This window comes from Lampris incognitus, chromosome 17, assembly GCF_029633865.1.
Source record: "Lampris incognitus isolate fLamInc1 chromosome 17, fLamInc1.hap2, whole genome shotgun sequence".
Classification (NCBI taxonomy): Eukaryota; Metazoa; Chordata; class Actinopteri; order Lampriformes; family Lampridae; genus Lampris; species Lampris incognitus.
This window is the reverse complement of record NC_079227.1, coordinates 31,467,447-31,482,414: the sequence shown is the minus strand read 5'-3', so window position 1 is coordinate 31,482,414 and position 14,968 is coordinate 31,467,447. Positions and strand designations below refer to the sequence as shown.

Below are 14,968 nucleotides of genomic sequence, written 5' to 3'. Positions count from 1 at the left end.
TTCATCAGTCAGTCTCTACAGTGAAAGGAGCCAAGAATTCAGGCAGCTGCTTGCCAAATGCAGCTACAGTGGATGGACCAACGTGGTGAGTGGCAATTACATCTGTGCCAACGTTAACAGGACAAACAAATAATGCTTCAGATTTGATGAGAAAATTATCTGACACAGCAGATGTGGTTGGCAAGACATTCAGATCAGAAACAGCTAACCCTTTAGATAAAACCAAATCAAGGGTGTTACCACTGTACTGAGTCCCCTCTTGAACAAACTGAGTGAACCCAAAAGTATCAACAAGCACCAGAAAGTGGTAAAGTGGTAATAGTAGGCTAGTAGTAGTAGTAGTAGTAGAAGTATTATAGTTATGGTACTAGTCATAGTAGTAGTTGAAGTTGAAGTAGTAGGGTAGTGGTAGTAGTAGCAGTAGCAGTAGTAGGCTAGTAGTAGTAGTAGTTTAGGAGTAGTAGTAGTAGTAGCAGCAGTAGGCTAGTAGGAGTAGGCTAGTAGCAATAGTAGTATGCTAGTTGTAATTTAATAGTAGCAGTTGAAGTAGTAGTAATAGTAGTAGTATTTGTGATAGTAGTAGTAGAAACAATGGTAGTACAGCAGCAGTAATATTAGCAGAAGTATCCGCTTAGACCATATCAGACATAATGATCTCCTTTGGGAGGTCCTCCCATGAGACAAACAGAATCTTGCTGGGAAAATACAAATAATTATACAAACTACCAATATGATCTCTGACAGATTCAGAGTTTGCAGTTTGCACGCAGTAACAAAAAGGCACGTGAGAGACAAATATGAGTAAAAGTAAAAGGTATTGCAAACATGTGCCCCCTCTTATGGGTGTGTACACAGCAAGTGGGCCCTGAGTTCGATCCAGAGCCTCTATAGACATGCGTGTACGAACGCAAAACGCTCCATCTAGTGGCTGATATGATGACTGCAACATTCAAACGCACGCGCGCACGCACGCGCACGCCTGTATGAACACGCATAATTGAAGGGGACGTAAACAAAAACCAAATGAAACACGCAGTCACATAATCACACATGTAGAACGCAGAGGAAGGATACATTAACACCCTTACACACACACACACACACACACACACACACACACACACACACACACACACACACTTGCGGTGAAGTGTCACCAATCGGTCACACTTCCTCAAATGAAAATGCAGAAGAATTCAGCTCTCCGCAAGAATTTTGACATCTGTACTCGGCACAGCCAGAAGATGGAGTCACATGCCCGAAAATGCTGCTGCTTCTGGTCCAGCCTAGCGCGTCTTTATAACGCATGGGAGGAGAACACCCTCATCTCAATGGGTTGAGCTTCACATGGCTGAGGGATCGGGGTTGTGTGTGGGTTTTTTTTTAACATGTTCCAGTGAATATACACCACGGAGAGAGGTAGACCTCGGCAACGACACGTTTTACCCAGCAGATGTGCGGTGCTTGGTTTGCGTCTGGCCTCTCCAAGCAGTTGTCCTCTCTACGGCGCGTCTGTGGAAAGGATGTGGCGCGAAGGTTCAGTTGAGACAACCGCACTGCTTCAAGGACGGGGAGTCTGTTAGGTGGCGGTTCCGTTCACATCTGTCATCTGAACGCGTCCGCTGTGGAGTTTCTCCCCCGTGCGCATCGGTGGTCCAAGTCCTGAAGATAGGGGGGGGGGGGGGTCGTAATTGGCATCGATTCTGTTCTCATCTGTTGGGAGAATGTTAAGCCCCTGTGGGGCTGATTTGTGATTTAAGGCGACGCAAATAAAAACATTTGACTGGACCTGTCGCACAGTGCCGTCCACCGAGCTGGTCTGACCCGGTGAAGTGATCGAACCTTCTTCGGTGCCGGCTCCGTGTTACACGCTGTTCTCGCTCGGCCGCTGTTGCGCAGACATATCCAGAGTCCACGCGTAATTCGGACCCCTGTGCTGGAGCCCAATGACGTTTCGTCCGCAAGATGAAGGACGGCGGCGGAGGAGCTCGGCATCTGCACATGTTGTGCAGGGTTTGTGCGTAAACGCACAACGCGCGTAGCCTCTGCTGCGCTCGGCTGTCAGTCACAGACCTTCTCGCGCAAAGCCGTCGCCGCTGGACGGGCGGATGCGGGAATCCGCTTCGCTGAAATAAGGGTAGCTCGAGTGAACGTTTGTTGCCCTGCTTTCTTGGAAATCGGACAGCTGTTGCCGAGGGGAGCAAAAAATGAACTTGACCAGGATGTCCCCGGAAGACCTGAGTTTGCTCCCAGCCAGAAGATCCGCTTCTCTATCAGTGAGTTTACCTGCAGCCTCCCCCAAGAGACGCTTCGTCCGGATGGGAGGGAAGCCAAGTGATGGCTGTCAGCAGTGAGTATCCAGGCTGGCCTCGCAGAGGAGCCTTTACACATTGTCGTTTGGTAGCCGGATGGATTTGGGTGGAGATGGGTCAGATGTTCCTCCAGTTCTGGTCGTGAGTAGAATCCGTGACTAACGGTGCTGTCGTGAGCTCGTTTTAGGGAATCCACACTGGCCTACTCGTTTTCAGCCATCCTTCATTCTACACTAGAAAAGAAAAGAAAAGAAAAGCTGATCACACCTCGGCCAGTTCGTACTGGATTCGGGGATAGATGGGAAAACAGAGGCGCATAGCAGTAGATGGGATATCTCAAGTTTAGACCTCATCCTCTAAATAAACAACAGGCCTGACAAACAATCTAAGCTAATGCAGCCAAATAATAATGATGTGATTAACCACAGTCATTATAATGTATTGAATTGCTGCAAAATGGTGCAGCTACGTACTACAGAAATACTCTCCAGCAGTATTACTAGTAGTTGTATTACTCCCTAGCAGTACTATTGCCAGCAGTAGTAGTAGTAGTACTGCTGGGGAGTAGTTGTACAGCATGTACTGTTAGCAGTGGAAGTAGGGGTAGCGGAACTATTACACTACTGGACTTGCGAGACACTGTCTCATTGTGTTTCTACTCATTTGAATAGCAGGGCTCACAGCATAATAATTCAAAACCTAAAATCTGATATTTTTTTCTGGTATCCGAGAGGTGGCACAGACTGCAGTCAACCTTTGAACCCTCGCTGTAAGTAGCTTAGTGGCTTGGTCAGAGGTAGACAGGACTTCATTATTTCATAGATGAACTGCTGGGAGTGAGGAGGGTTTGCACTGCCTCAGAAATCGGCATGTACGTACGTATGTGTGCATTATTATTTTTAGAAGAATCACCATCGGCCAGGCAGTGTGCTGACAAGTAGCCTAGATCTAGTTTCAAGAGATGTATTGTGACTAATTCATGCTGAGGTCTTGTGAAATTGGTCATAAGAAACTGATTTAATGGTCCTTATGTCAATTCTGTACATGTAGTAATATTTAGTTGACAGTTTTTCCAACTCTTCTCACCTCGTAGTTTCCTTCTTAATCCTTTCCCCCCCCTCCCCTCCTATCAAACCTTTCTTTTTGTTGCTCTTAAATGCACTTTCTTTGTGTGCTGCCGTTCGTTTTCTTCCCTCATTTCTCCTTAGCATCAAGGTCCTATCATCAAGGTCCTATCATCAAGGTCCTATCTCTGACAGCCTCATATCCTGCCCTCGCTATTCCCCATCCCGTCTCATTTCCCCCGTCACCGTCCTCGACCTCTTTCAGCTCGCTCTTCTTTACTGGTTGCAATTTGTTAAATGTTTCACTTTCCCTGCCCTTTCCCCCACCCTCCTGATCCCAGGTCAGTCTTGACCAGCTCCTCCGTCAGGTCGGTGGAGAGTGCGGGCGTGCCGCTCAGACAGCCAGGTAAGAGCCGCATCCGTCACCACACTGACCGTTTCTCCGGGGTCTTCCTGCGTGGCCCCTCTTCCGGCTCCGGCCCTATGGCTCTGACCACCGGTCTCAGGTCAACGCTGTCCAGCCAGCGGCGCAAAGACAGCAGTGAGTGGCCTGCCTCTGTGACCTCACACGGGTTTTGAGCAATTTTGCAACCTGTTTCAAGGCATCTGTGGTTGAGATGCAAGCTGTCCGTAAAACACCGTGAATAGGAAAGAAACCTCGGTTTGTTTTCTGTCGTGTCACGTGATCTAGTGGCTCCTGGAGACACGCTGGTCGCAGATGACCCGTCTGAGCTGTCCAATCAGATAACCGCTCCGGGAATCCTGAAGATCTTCGGAAGCGAGATTTGTCAAGGGGCTCACTACAAGAGTGTCCTGGCCACCACCCACTCCAGTGCAAAGGAGCTGGTCAAAGAGGCCCTCGAAAGGTAAGGCAGGGTGCCTATGTAGAAGTGTTTAGCTTTGTTTGTGGGCATGCACAAGCGGATGTGTGTTGTGTATGTTTGTGCATGTGTATGTGTGTGTGTGTGTGTGTGTGTGTGTGTGTTTGTGTGCTTTTGTTTGCTTTTGACTGCTCAGCGTCATATATTATTTAACCTTTATTTAACCAGGAGAGTCCCGGCGTCTGGGTGGTGTGGCGGTCTATTCTGTTGCCTTCCAACACAGGGCTCGCTGGTTCAAATCCCCGTGTTACCTCCGGCATGGTCAGGCGTCCCTACAGACACAATAGGCCGTGTCTGCGGTGGGGGGAGGCTGGATGTGAGTGTTTCCTGGTCGCTGCACTAGCGCCTCCTCTGGTCGGCCGGGGTGCCTGGGGGAAATAGGGTGATCCTCCCACGCGCTACGTCCCCCTGGTGAAACTCCTCACTGTCAGGTGAAAAGAAGCGGCTGGCGACTCCACATGTATGGGAGGAGGCATGTGGTAGTCTGCAGACCTCCCCGGATCATCAGAGGGGGCAGAGCAGCGACCGGGACGGCTCAGAGAGCAGGGTGATTGGCCAGGTACAATTGGAAAACAGGAGAGTCTCATTGAGATTAAAATCCTCTTTTTCAGGGGAGACCTGGCCAAGACAGGTACCTGCATAAACAAAAACACTACAGACAGAAAACACAAAAGGAGACAAAATCAAAAAAATAAAAAACAAGCATAGGGAAACGCACATTTCAAAACAGAGATTTCTAGGTGTTAGTTGCCTAACCCGGTAAATCAAAAACATTATCATCCTAAGGAATCTGCCTCTAAATCTTTCATTTTGGATTTAAAGCATTTAACGACATTAATTCATTGAGTTTCAGGTCATTCTGCAGCGTCTTCCATGACAAGGGTGCAGAATACACAAATGCCCCTTTTCTAATTTCTGTGCAGGCATTGGGGACAGAGAACATAAAGAAGCCCTTAGAATGCAAAGAGTACTGTCCAGTCCTTTCCTACACGATAAAGGCACATAGGTAGTGTGGGAGCAGACCAACAGTTGCCTCATAGATAAAGGTGTGCCAATGTAAGAGTCTACATGTGGCCAGAGCAGACCATCCTATCCGAGAGTATGACTCACAGTGGTGAGTCAGAGCGTTACAATTTGTAATGACCCTCAAGGAGGCATGGTAAGCTGTGTCAACCGAATGAAGACACTGAGCAGAGGTATCCATATACACCAATCAGCCAAAACATAAAAACCACCTTCCTAATATTGTGTAGGTCCCCCTCGTGCCACCAAAACAGCTCTGACCCGTCAAGGCATGGACTCCACACTCTGAAGGTGTCCTGTGGTATCTGGCACCAAGATGTTAGCAGCAGATCCTTTAAGTCCTGTAAGATATGAGATGGATCGGACTTGTTTTTCTCCAGCACATCCCACAGAATCTCGATCAGATTGAGATCTGGGGAATTAGGAGGCCAATGTAACACTTTAACTCTTTGTCATGTTCCTCAAACCATTCCTGAATATTTTGTGCTGTGTGGTGGGCCCATTATCCTGCGATGAAGGGATGTACCTGGCCTGCAGTGATGTTTAAGTAGGTGGCACGTGTCAAAGTAACATCCACATGCATTGCCAGAACCCAAGTTTTCCCATCAGAACATTGCCCAGAGCATCACACTGCTTCTGCCGGCTTGCCATCTTCCCATAGTGCATCCTGGTGCCATCTCTTCCCCAGGTAAACAATGCACATGCTCCATGGTCCAGTTCTGATACTTATGTGCCTATTGTAGGTACTTTCGGTGGTGGACAGGGGTCGTCATGGGTACTTAGACTGCTCAGTGGCTAAGCAGCCCCATCTGCATCAAGCTGCAACGCACGGTGTTCTGACACCTATCTGTCATAGCTGGCATTAACTTTTTCAGCAATTTGAGCTACAGTATTACGCAGCATTGGGCCAGATGGGCTGGCCGTCACTCCCCACATGCTTCAGTGAGCCTTGGCACCTATGACCCTATCCTTGGTTCACCAGCTGACCTTCCTTGGACCACTTTTGGTAGGTACTGACCACTGCATACCTGGAACACCCCACAAGACCTGTCACTTTGGAGACACTCTGACCAAGTCATCTAGCCATCACAATTTGGCCCGTGTCAAAGTCACTCAGATCCTTACGCTTGCCCATTTTTCCGGAAGTCATCAATCAAAATACCCAGGTATTTATAAGCGTTAACAACCTCTATCTCACTTCCTTCAACAGTGACCACCAAAGGAATAATTTGTGGCCTATTCCTACAGTTGGTAAACAACATAAGCTCGGTCATATCTGCATTAAGAATGAATTTCAGCTGAAGTAGGGTATTTTGGACAACAGTAAAAAGCATTTGCAAGTATTCAATGACCTGTACAAGAGTTGCCACACAGCAGTATATAACAATGTAATTACCATAAATATGAAAATTAGCATCTGACATGTTTTGACCCAGATTATTTATATATATAGTGAATAAAAGTGGACCTAATACAGAGCCCTGTGGTACACCCTTGTAGTGGGATACAATATCAGAACATAGACCATCATAGTATCTAATGCACTGACACCTATTACTAAGGTAGATTGAGAACCAGGTACCTGCTTGCTCTGTGAGTCCTGTGCTAAGAAGTCTTAAGTTTTAAAACATTGTGTCGAAAGCTTTGGACAGATCAATAAAGAGTGATGCACAATCTTGTTTCTTGTCAAGTGCAACAGAAATGTCTTATACCACCTTCAGTGCAGCTATGATAATGCTGTTTTTTTGGGGTTTTTTTTTTCTTCTAAAGCCTGATTGATATATTGATAAAATGGCATTGGTGTATAAAAACTCCTTCCATTGATCACTCACAAGAGCTTCAAGAATTTTAGCCAGTCCTGATAATTTAGATATTGGCCTATAGTTATTTAAAATAGTTGGGTCATCCCCTTTAAATAAAGGGAGAACAAAAGCAGATTTCCTTCTTTTCCATTGCAAAAAGCTATGCAAGAGGCTCTGCTACAAAATCAGCTGCCAGTTTCAAAAAGTAAGGATCCATCAAATCAGGCCCTGGGGGTTTTCTAGGATCTAAAGCTTTCAAGGCTTTATGAACTTCCTGCACAGAGAAAGATATGAAATCAAAAGACTGACTACTATACACTGGAACATCAGTACAGGGTTTCACAGACGCAGAACAACCAGATTAAAAGTGAGAGCCAGAAGATATAAAATGCTCGTTAAAACAATTCAATATCTCCATCATGAACAGCAACAGAGTCTTTCATAACAATGGTAGGTATAGCTTGAGAGTTATTGCTCACAGGAAGGGGTTTTTTGGTTTTCCAAAACCTCCTAGGGTCATTTAGATTTTTAGTGGTGTGGTGACAGACAAATAACATTCTGGCTTGGCTTTCTTCATAAAAGAGGAGCATTTGTTTCTTAGTTGTCTAAAAACAAGCCAATCACTGGTAGAACCTTTTGTCCTTGCCTTAGCCCAAGTCAAGTTACCCTCATGAATCTGTGCTCCCGTTAGGGGTCGCCACAGTGGATCATCCGTTTCCATTTCTTCCTGTCCTCTGCATCTTCCTCTGTCACACCAGCCACCTGCATGTCCTCTCTCACCACACCCATAAACCTCCTCTTTGGCCTTCCTCTTTTCCTCTTCCGTGGCAGCTCCATATTCAGCATCCTTCTCCCAATATACCCAACATCTCTCCTCCACACATGTCCAAGCCATCTCAATCTTGCCTCTCTTGCTTTTGTCTCCCAACCGTCCAACCTGAGCTGCCCCTCTAATATATTCATTCCTAATCCTGTCCTTCTTCGTCACTCCCAATGAAAATCTTAGCATCTTCAACTCTGCCACCTCCAGCTCCGCCTCCTGTCTTTTCGTCAGTGCCACGGTCTCCAAACCATATAACATAGCTGGTCTCACAACCATCTTGTCAACCTTCCCTTTAACTCTTGCTGGTACCCCTCTGTCACAAATCACTCCTGACACTCTACTCCACCCGCTCCACCCTGCCTGCACTCTGTTCTTCGCCTCTCTTCTGCACTCCCCGTTACATTGGACAGTCAACTCCCAAGTATCTAAACTCATACGCCTTCATCACCTCTACTCCTTGCATCCTCACGATTCCACTGTCCTCCCTCTCATTCACACATATGTATTCCGTCTTGCTGAAGTTACCCTCATGAATAGTATCTGCTAATTCAGAGGAAAAAGAGAGGTTATCTGGCCCCTTTTCTCTGTATCTCCTGAATGGGGCATGTGTGTATATGATTAGTGTAAAACCATCATTAAAGAATGTCCAGGCTGTCTCCACATCAGGGATCAACTCTATTCTACTCCAGTTAAAATGAAACAAATCATGGTAAAACCTCTGTTCATTAAAACGTTCAAAATTCCTCTTACAAATGACGTATGGTTTTAATTTAGGGACCTCGGTGTTCCTGATAGCAGCAATAACACAATGGTCACTTAGGTCATTGCAAAAAACACAAACAGCTGAAAATTCACGAGGAACATTAGTCAGAATCAAGTCAAGGAAGGTGGACTTCTCAGGCAAGTGGGTGAATTAATATGATAACTGATATGCTAGTCCACCTGTTACATACCTACAACCTACATACCTGATTATGCATAAGCAATGCAGTCAGAGGATGTTTTTAATGACTATAGTTTATGAAGTGAAAAAGAACATATCGATATAGTTGCGATTACCGTATGTCATGATGTCTTATGAGTATTTACCAGATGATCACTTAGCGTCTATTTGTGTCTGCATATTTATTTGCATTTATTTGTATAATTGCCGAATAGTGCGCACAGTACATGCACGTCACATTGTTTGTTGCCATGCAGCGTAGGAGGTAACGTGTTACAAAGGTAACGCGTTACAGTAATACATTACTTTTAGCAGTAACAAATTAAGAGGGTTTGGGGAATATTTTTACAGTTACTAATGTAACCGGTTATTTTCTTGCCCGGTGCGGGATTCGATACTGATGTACTGCACCACAAGGCGACATCACTAACCGCTCGGCTAAAGGGTCAGACCCGTTAGCTAGGGGCTAACGTGTCTTATTAGTAGTTTACAGTAGTTACCAGAAATCGCGGCTAAGCAGGTCATTTAAATGACCCGCCGAGCTTCGTTTGGAACTATTCGGCGGCTACATGAACCACGTGACCCTCTCGCGTTCTGACCCCCTCATGACGTAACTCGCTCTTTCTAGGGCTCTGGATCGGGCCGTTGGATCAGGTGACCAACGACGGTTCTAGGTAGCGCGACTAATGGAGTCACTTAAGTTACACGATTGGTCGGCCACCCGACGACGTCACGGGTAAATACGGAAGTAGGAGTTTCTCTATTGGTGTGAAACAGCGCAGCGGTTCGCGCATTGACGACGGTAACGTATTGCTGCTCCTGGATACTACTGAAACGGCTCATGCAAAAAAAAAAAAAAACAAGTCCAATTAACGAACCCCAGCGCTAATAGCCACATGCAGCTAGAGTGAAAATTATTGGCGTCTTCAGAGTTGGTGGTACCTGAAGCGCATTTATAAGCGGTGTCACGCCCAGGCTCTCCAGTGAACATGGCGGCAGTGATTGTAGCCAGGTAATATTTTCATATAAAAGATAAATTGGCACTATTTTTAATGTAGTCGAGCAAAAACAGCTTCTTTCTAAATGTAGTCGCGGTCCAGACACCCCCCCCCGACACTTCTGTGCATGCCGTTGACATTTATCCATGGTCAATCTTGCAGGCATGGCAAAAAAATATGCCATTGTCAATAGCACACTCCAACAAACAGGAAACTGGTATGACCGCTGCAGTAGAAACCGGAAGTCAGTGGACTACCGTTATGGACAGAGCCGGAATCCGGATGTGGGTATGTGTCCTGGTCGTTGCACTAGCGCCTCCTCTGGTCAGTCGGGGCGCCTATTCGGGGGGGGGGGCTGTGGGTAATAGCGTGATCTTCCCACGCGCAACGTCCCCCTGGGGAAACTCCTCACTGTCAGGTGAAAAGAAGCGGCTGGTGACTCCACGTGTATGGGAGGAGGCGTGTGGTAGTCTGCAGCCCTCCCCGGATCGGCAGAGGGGGTGGAGCAGTGACCGGGACGGCTCGGAAAAGTGGGGTAATTGGGCCGGATACAGTTGCGGGGATCGAGAGGAAAAAAAGAAAACCACAGGCCTGTGTAAAAGAAAGGCCCAGAGTGCTGAAGCAGCCTCTTCAGAGACGGAATTTCTGGGAACCTTTTGTTTATTTTACCCAATAAATAATGGGAGTCATTAACCGCACTGGTAAAATGGTGCATTTTGTAATTCATTCTGCTCTGTGAGATTTTGTTTCGATATATTCTCGTGTATAGCTGCAAGTTCTCTCCCAACCCAAACCTTTACCAAGTGACTTGTGTTGCAGTGGTGAAGTATTCAGTATCCTATTTTCATATCGCTTATTAAAAGCCGTCATGTCCGTGTGCAGCGTATAGGCACACCTCCCTTATTGCCCCTTGCCATGTCACTTACAGGTATGGTCTGGGCAAGGAGAAGGCGGGCTCTTACGTCCTCTGCGATGCCATTGGCTCCATAATCGACCGCCAGTGGAAGACGGAAGGCTTTCGGGTGGTGGGCGACAATGAGAAACCCCTCCTCCTGCAGTCGCTGTGGAAACCCCGAGAGGGCCTGGCTCGGCGTTTCGAAATCCAGAGGAGGAGTGTTGTGGACGAGAAGAGGTCCAAAGAGAAAGACACCGTCACTGCTGGTATGGTGTCTGGTTTGAGTCTCGGCCAGTTTCGGGATTTGCCAGTCCGGTGCCAACGTGCCACATCCTTATTTTCCTCCAAACACACAGCTGTCAACTGTTTCCGTCGACTTGAATAATGACAGTTACCACTGTCATTCAGCAGTAACACAACCGAAAGCGCACACATAATTGACCAATAGGCCTTAGAAATTTGCCTGGAATCAATATTCTTTGTCTCCCTCTCAGTTTTCCATGGTTTCCACTCCCGTCATTGGGTTTTGTCTCGTGATGGGCCCTAAGTTTGGTTGATACAGCTGTGGTTGTGGTGTAACAGAGTCCTGTTATGTGTTTGCTCCGTGAATGGCACAGCTTGTGTTAGCTTCCTATCAGTGATAGTTTGTGGATGTCTGCTGTGTGCCATGAGCTTTTGTTTCCATAAGTTCTGTCTCTCTTTCCACTGGGCTCTGTTTCCTGTTGCGTAGCTTCTCCGTGATGAACATAGGAACTATGAATAAAGCTGCAAACACACACTCTCCCTCTCCCACACACCCACACACTTTGTCAGATAGTAAACGGTGGTATTCTGCAGCCAAATTCCATTCTTCTCTTCCTTCATGGTTTTATATTTAAAAACACATTTGTTTGTTAGAAAAAAAATACCAGCTATCTATATATATATATATATATATATATATCTATGTATATATCGATATCTATATCTATCTATCTATCTATCTATCTATCTATCTATCTATCTATCTATCTATCTATCTATCTATCTATCTATCTATCTATCTATCGATATCTGTATCTATGTATATATCTATCTATCTATCTCTATATATTTATATATATATATATATGTTTGACTCCCCAACAGGTATTAACGCCCAGGCCCGAAAGCTGCAGAAAAGTCGCTCGAGGGTGACCTCAACGCTCATAGAAAAGACAATGTGTCGGAACCAGTTTTTATGGAGGAGCAAGAGTGAGATGGACCTGCTGGGCTCGGACGCTGAGACGCAGGAGGAGGACGATCAGAATAACGGTCAAAACGATCACAGCAAAAATCACAGCTCCGCCGTGGGCCGTGGGCGAGGGTCCCCACACAACCCAAAACCCAGGCCGAAACAGAACCCCATTCAGAGTCAGGTTCAGGGCCTCGCGGTCCCCTCAGAGGGGGACGCCGGGTCGGGGGCCGACACAGAGGGCCTCTGTCCGCTGCGGAGGAGAGCGGGAGGGGAGAGAGAGGAGTCGGAGAGGGAGGAGACGGAGAGCAGCGACGATAGCGCCACACAGTACTCCATTCACCCGCCTCAAGACTGTCCCTACCTGCTGCTTCTGCAGGGCTACAGCCTCACACAGGTACACACACACACACACACACACTGTGCATCACACAAACAAATTCATGAAGTAAGAGGTTGCCAGATTCCTGCTGTTCTCTGCTTTGACTCTCGATAAAACAAAATGTCAGAGTTCACCAAAAGCCTGTTTTTTTTATTTTTTTCTTATTGGAAAGAATCACAGAAAGAGACAAAGGGGGGCAGAATCAGAATAACTGGGAAGGGTCAGCATACGCAGAAAAACTGTGTGCGAAAACACAGATCAGGAAACAGAATGAGGCAGCCGTGGCACTGTTTCCTGACCGATCACCAGCGAGCAACCAACACACACGCACACACTCGCAAATAAGTCTCACACACTGATGATTTTGGTCCTGCGTCAGAGTGTTTGGCAGGGAGGTTTTGGTTTCATCAGAGAACCCCTGTTGTCTGCTAAGAAAATAATCATGTGCCATGTGAAATACTCTTTGCCTATTGTGAGTTGGGTTTAGGGAATTTGGAAATTAATTCAGTTCTTTAATTCTGCCCTGTTGGAAAAGACAGGCATCACAAGGGGCGGCGGGGGGGGGGCGGTGTCAGACGTAATGAGCTTTACACACTGTGCCCCGCCACTCAACATGATTAACGCGACCTTTCCTGATTAACAGGCTTGGATCACTGCCTTTAATTCAACTCCCACAAATAACTAGACAGCCACATTTTCAGTGCAGGGACTTGAATTTGGGGGCGGCGCAGTGGCGCAGTGGTTAGCGCGGTCGCCTCACGGCAAGAAGGTCCTGGGTTCGAGCCCCGGGGTACTCGAGCCTTGGGTAGGGGTCGTCCCGGGACGTCCTCTGTGTGGAGTTTGCATGTTCTCCCCGTGTGTGCGTGGGTTTCCTCCGGAGGCTCCGGTTTCCTCCCACAGTCCAAAGACATGTAGGTCAGGTGAATCGGCCGTACTAAATTGTCCCTAGGTGTGTGTGTCGGCCCTGTGATGGCCTGGCAGCCTGTCCGCCTGCCACCCAATCACTGCTGGAATAGACTCCAGCATCCTGCGACCTGGAGAGCAGGATAAACGGCTTGGATGATGGATGGATGGATGGATGGATGGATGGATGGATGGATGGATGGATGGATGGATTTGAATTTGTGGACCCTTCAAAGTGTCACGCGTGGTGCGTCTGTCTGTGTGGTTTTCAGTTTTTGCGTGTCTCTGTTGTCTTAGGACTTTGTCATCTACTTGCTCACGGGGCCGAGCGTTGTGATTGGCCGAAGCGGCGAGCGTGAAGAAGGCGTGAAGACTGACATCCTTCTCTTTGCCCCCGACGTCCTCCCGAGGCACTGCTGCCTACAGTGCGGCAGCGGTGACAGTCCCACGCTGCTCCACCCATGCAAGGATGCCGTCGTAACCAGGAACGGGGTGGCACTGAAAAAACAGGCGGAGCTTAGGCCTGGGGACATCATTGGTCTGGGACAGTGCTACCTGTTTCTCTTCAGCGATCCCTTGGCTGTGATACACAAGGTGGCAAGAGAGGGAGCTATTCAAAGCATCTCGTATGAAATAAATGTTTATGGAAATGCTGTATGACCTACAGTCCTACATAACGGCTTTTCTTCCATCTTGTGTCTCATTGTTGGAAATCCAGGAAGCGAACTATGTAACCCCAGAACCCAGCTCATCTCCCGTGCCCTTGTTGCTGCGCCGTGACAGTTCTGCGACCGCTACAGCCAATTCTGCAAAACCGATGCTGTGCAACACCTGCATCTCGACGTACACTGTCCCCCAAAACCCCAGAAACCATCAGTCCTTGAAACAAGACGCCCCCTTTCTGAGAGACCCTGGGGGCCGCAGCTTAATGATAAACTACGACGCGAGGCTGGAGGATCGTATCGTGGCGGAGATAATCGCCATGGGCAGTGTCAAAGGCAGTCCGGCGTTGACGGTTGCGTTCCTGCTGTGTGTGCGTGTCCAGTACTCTGCGGCGCATCTCAGCACCTCGGACCTTCGCAGACTCCTGCTGCTCATAGCGGCTGGAGTTCAGACTGCCATGTGGGTGAGTTGCAACACACTCTGAGCAGAACCTCCAACAAGGTTGTGGTTTTTGATTTATTTTTTGTGATTAGAGACACGTCCAGTTGGGTTTTATATGCTAACGCGTTTTTTGCTTTTCCATCCAGGAGCACACCAAGGAGCTAGCCGCAGTTCAGCCTAAGGCGTGAGTGCATATTCCTTCATACCTAAAACGTCCGGATTTAGCTTTTGTTTATGTGACATCTTACCGGCTGATTCCAGATCTGCCCTGGTGTATTGCAGTCTCATAGACGAGGGCACAGACCCGGAGGAGCAGAGGCCACTTAGTCTGGAAGAGGTTATGTCAGGTCTCCGCCCCCTAGTAGTGTGGATGTCCAATGCCCTGGAGCTGCTGTATCTCATCCAGCACCAGCTGCCTCTTATTCTGGAGTGGAGGACTCGGAGGGAGCAAGGGCAGGAGGATGAGGAGGAAACGGAAGAGGAAAACCTGGGTTAGTGCCCTACTGATGTCCCCATTCAAAACAATGACAGCATTCCCATAAGAACTATACACCGATCAGCCAAAACATTAAAACCACCTGATGTCACTACCATCAGGGAAGACCGTTGCCATGAAGGGGTGTAC

The 14,968-nt window shown here is 47.5% G+C and overlaps 1 protein-coding gene across 1 annotated transcript in view; it reads left to right on the top strand.

The window, feature by feature from the left end:
* Nucleotides 1–2,222: 2,222 nt before the first annotated feature.
* radil2b (Ras association and DIL domains 2b) overlaps nucleotides 2,223–14,968 on the top strand; it is a 28,782-nt gene continuing 16,036 nt past the window's right edge. The window contains exons 1-10 of the mRNA XM_056296759.1: nucleotides 2,223–2,350; nucleotides 2,434–2,457; nucleotides 3,733–3,917; nucleotides 4,068–4,242; nucleotides 10,775–11,007; nucleotides 11,870–12,351; nucleotides 13,537–13,833; nucleotides 13,958–14,365; nucleotides 14,490–14,527; nucleotides 14,626–14,834. Coding sequence (XP_056152734.1) covers nucleotides 2,223–2,350; nucleotides 2,434–2,457; nucleotides 3,733–3,917; nucleotides 4,068–4,242; nucleotides 10,775–11,007; nucleotides 11,870–12,351; nucleotides 13,537–13,833; nucleotides 13,958–14,365; nucleotides 14,490–14,527; nucleotides 14,626–14,834 — 2,179 coding nt within the window. The remainder of the gene's footprint in view (nucleotides 2,351–2,433; nucleotides 2,458–3,732; nucleotides 3,918–4,067; nucleotides 4,243–10,774; nucleotides 11,008–11,869; nucleotides 12,352–13,536; nucleotides 13,834–13,957; nucleotides 14,366–14,489; nucleotides 14,528–14,625; nucleotides 14,835–14,968) is intronic.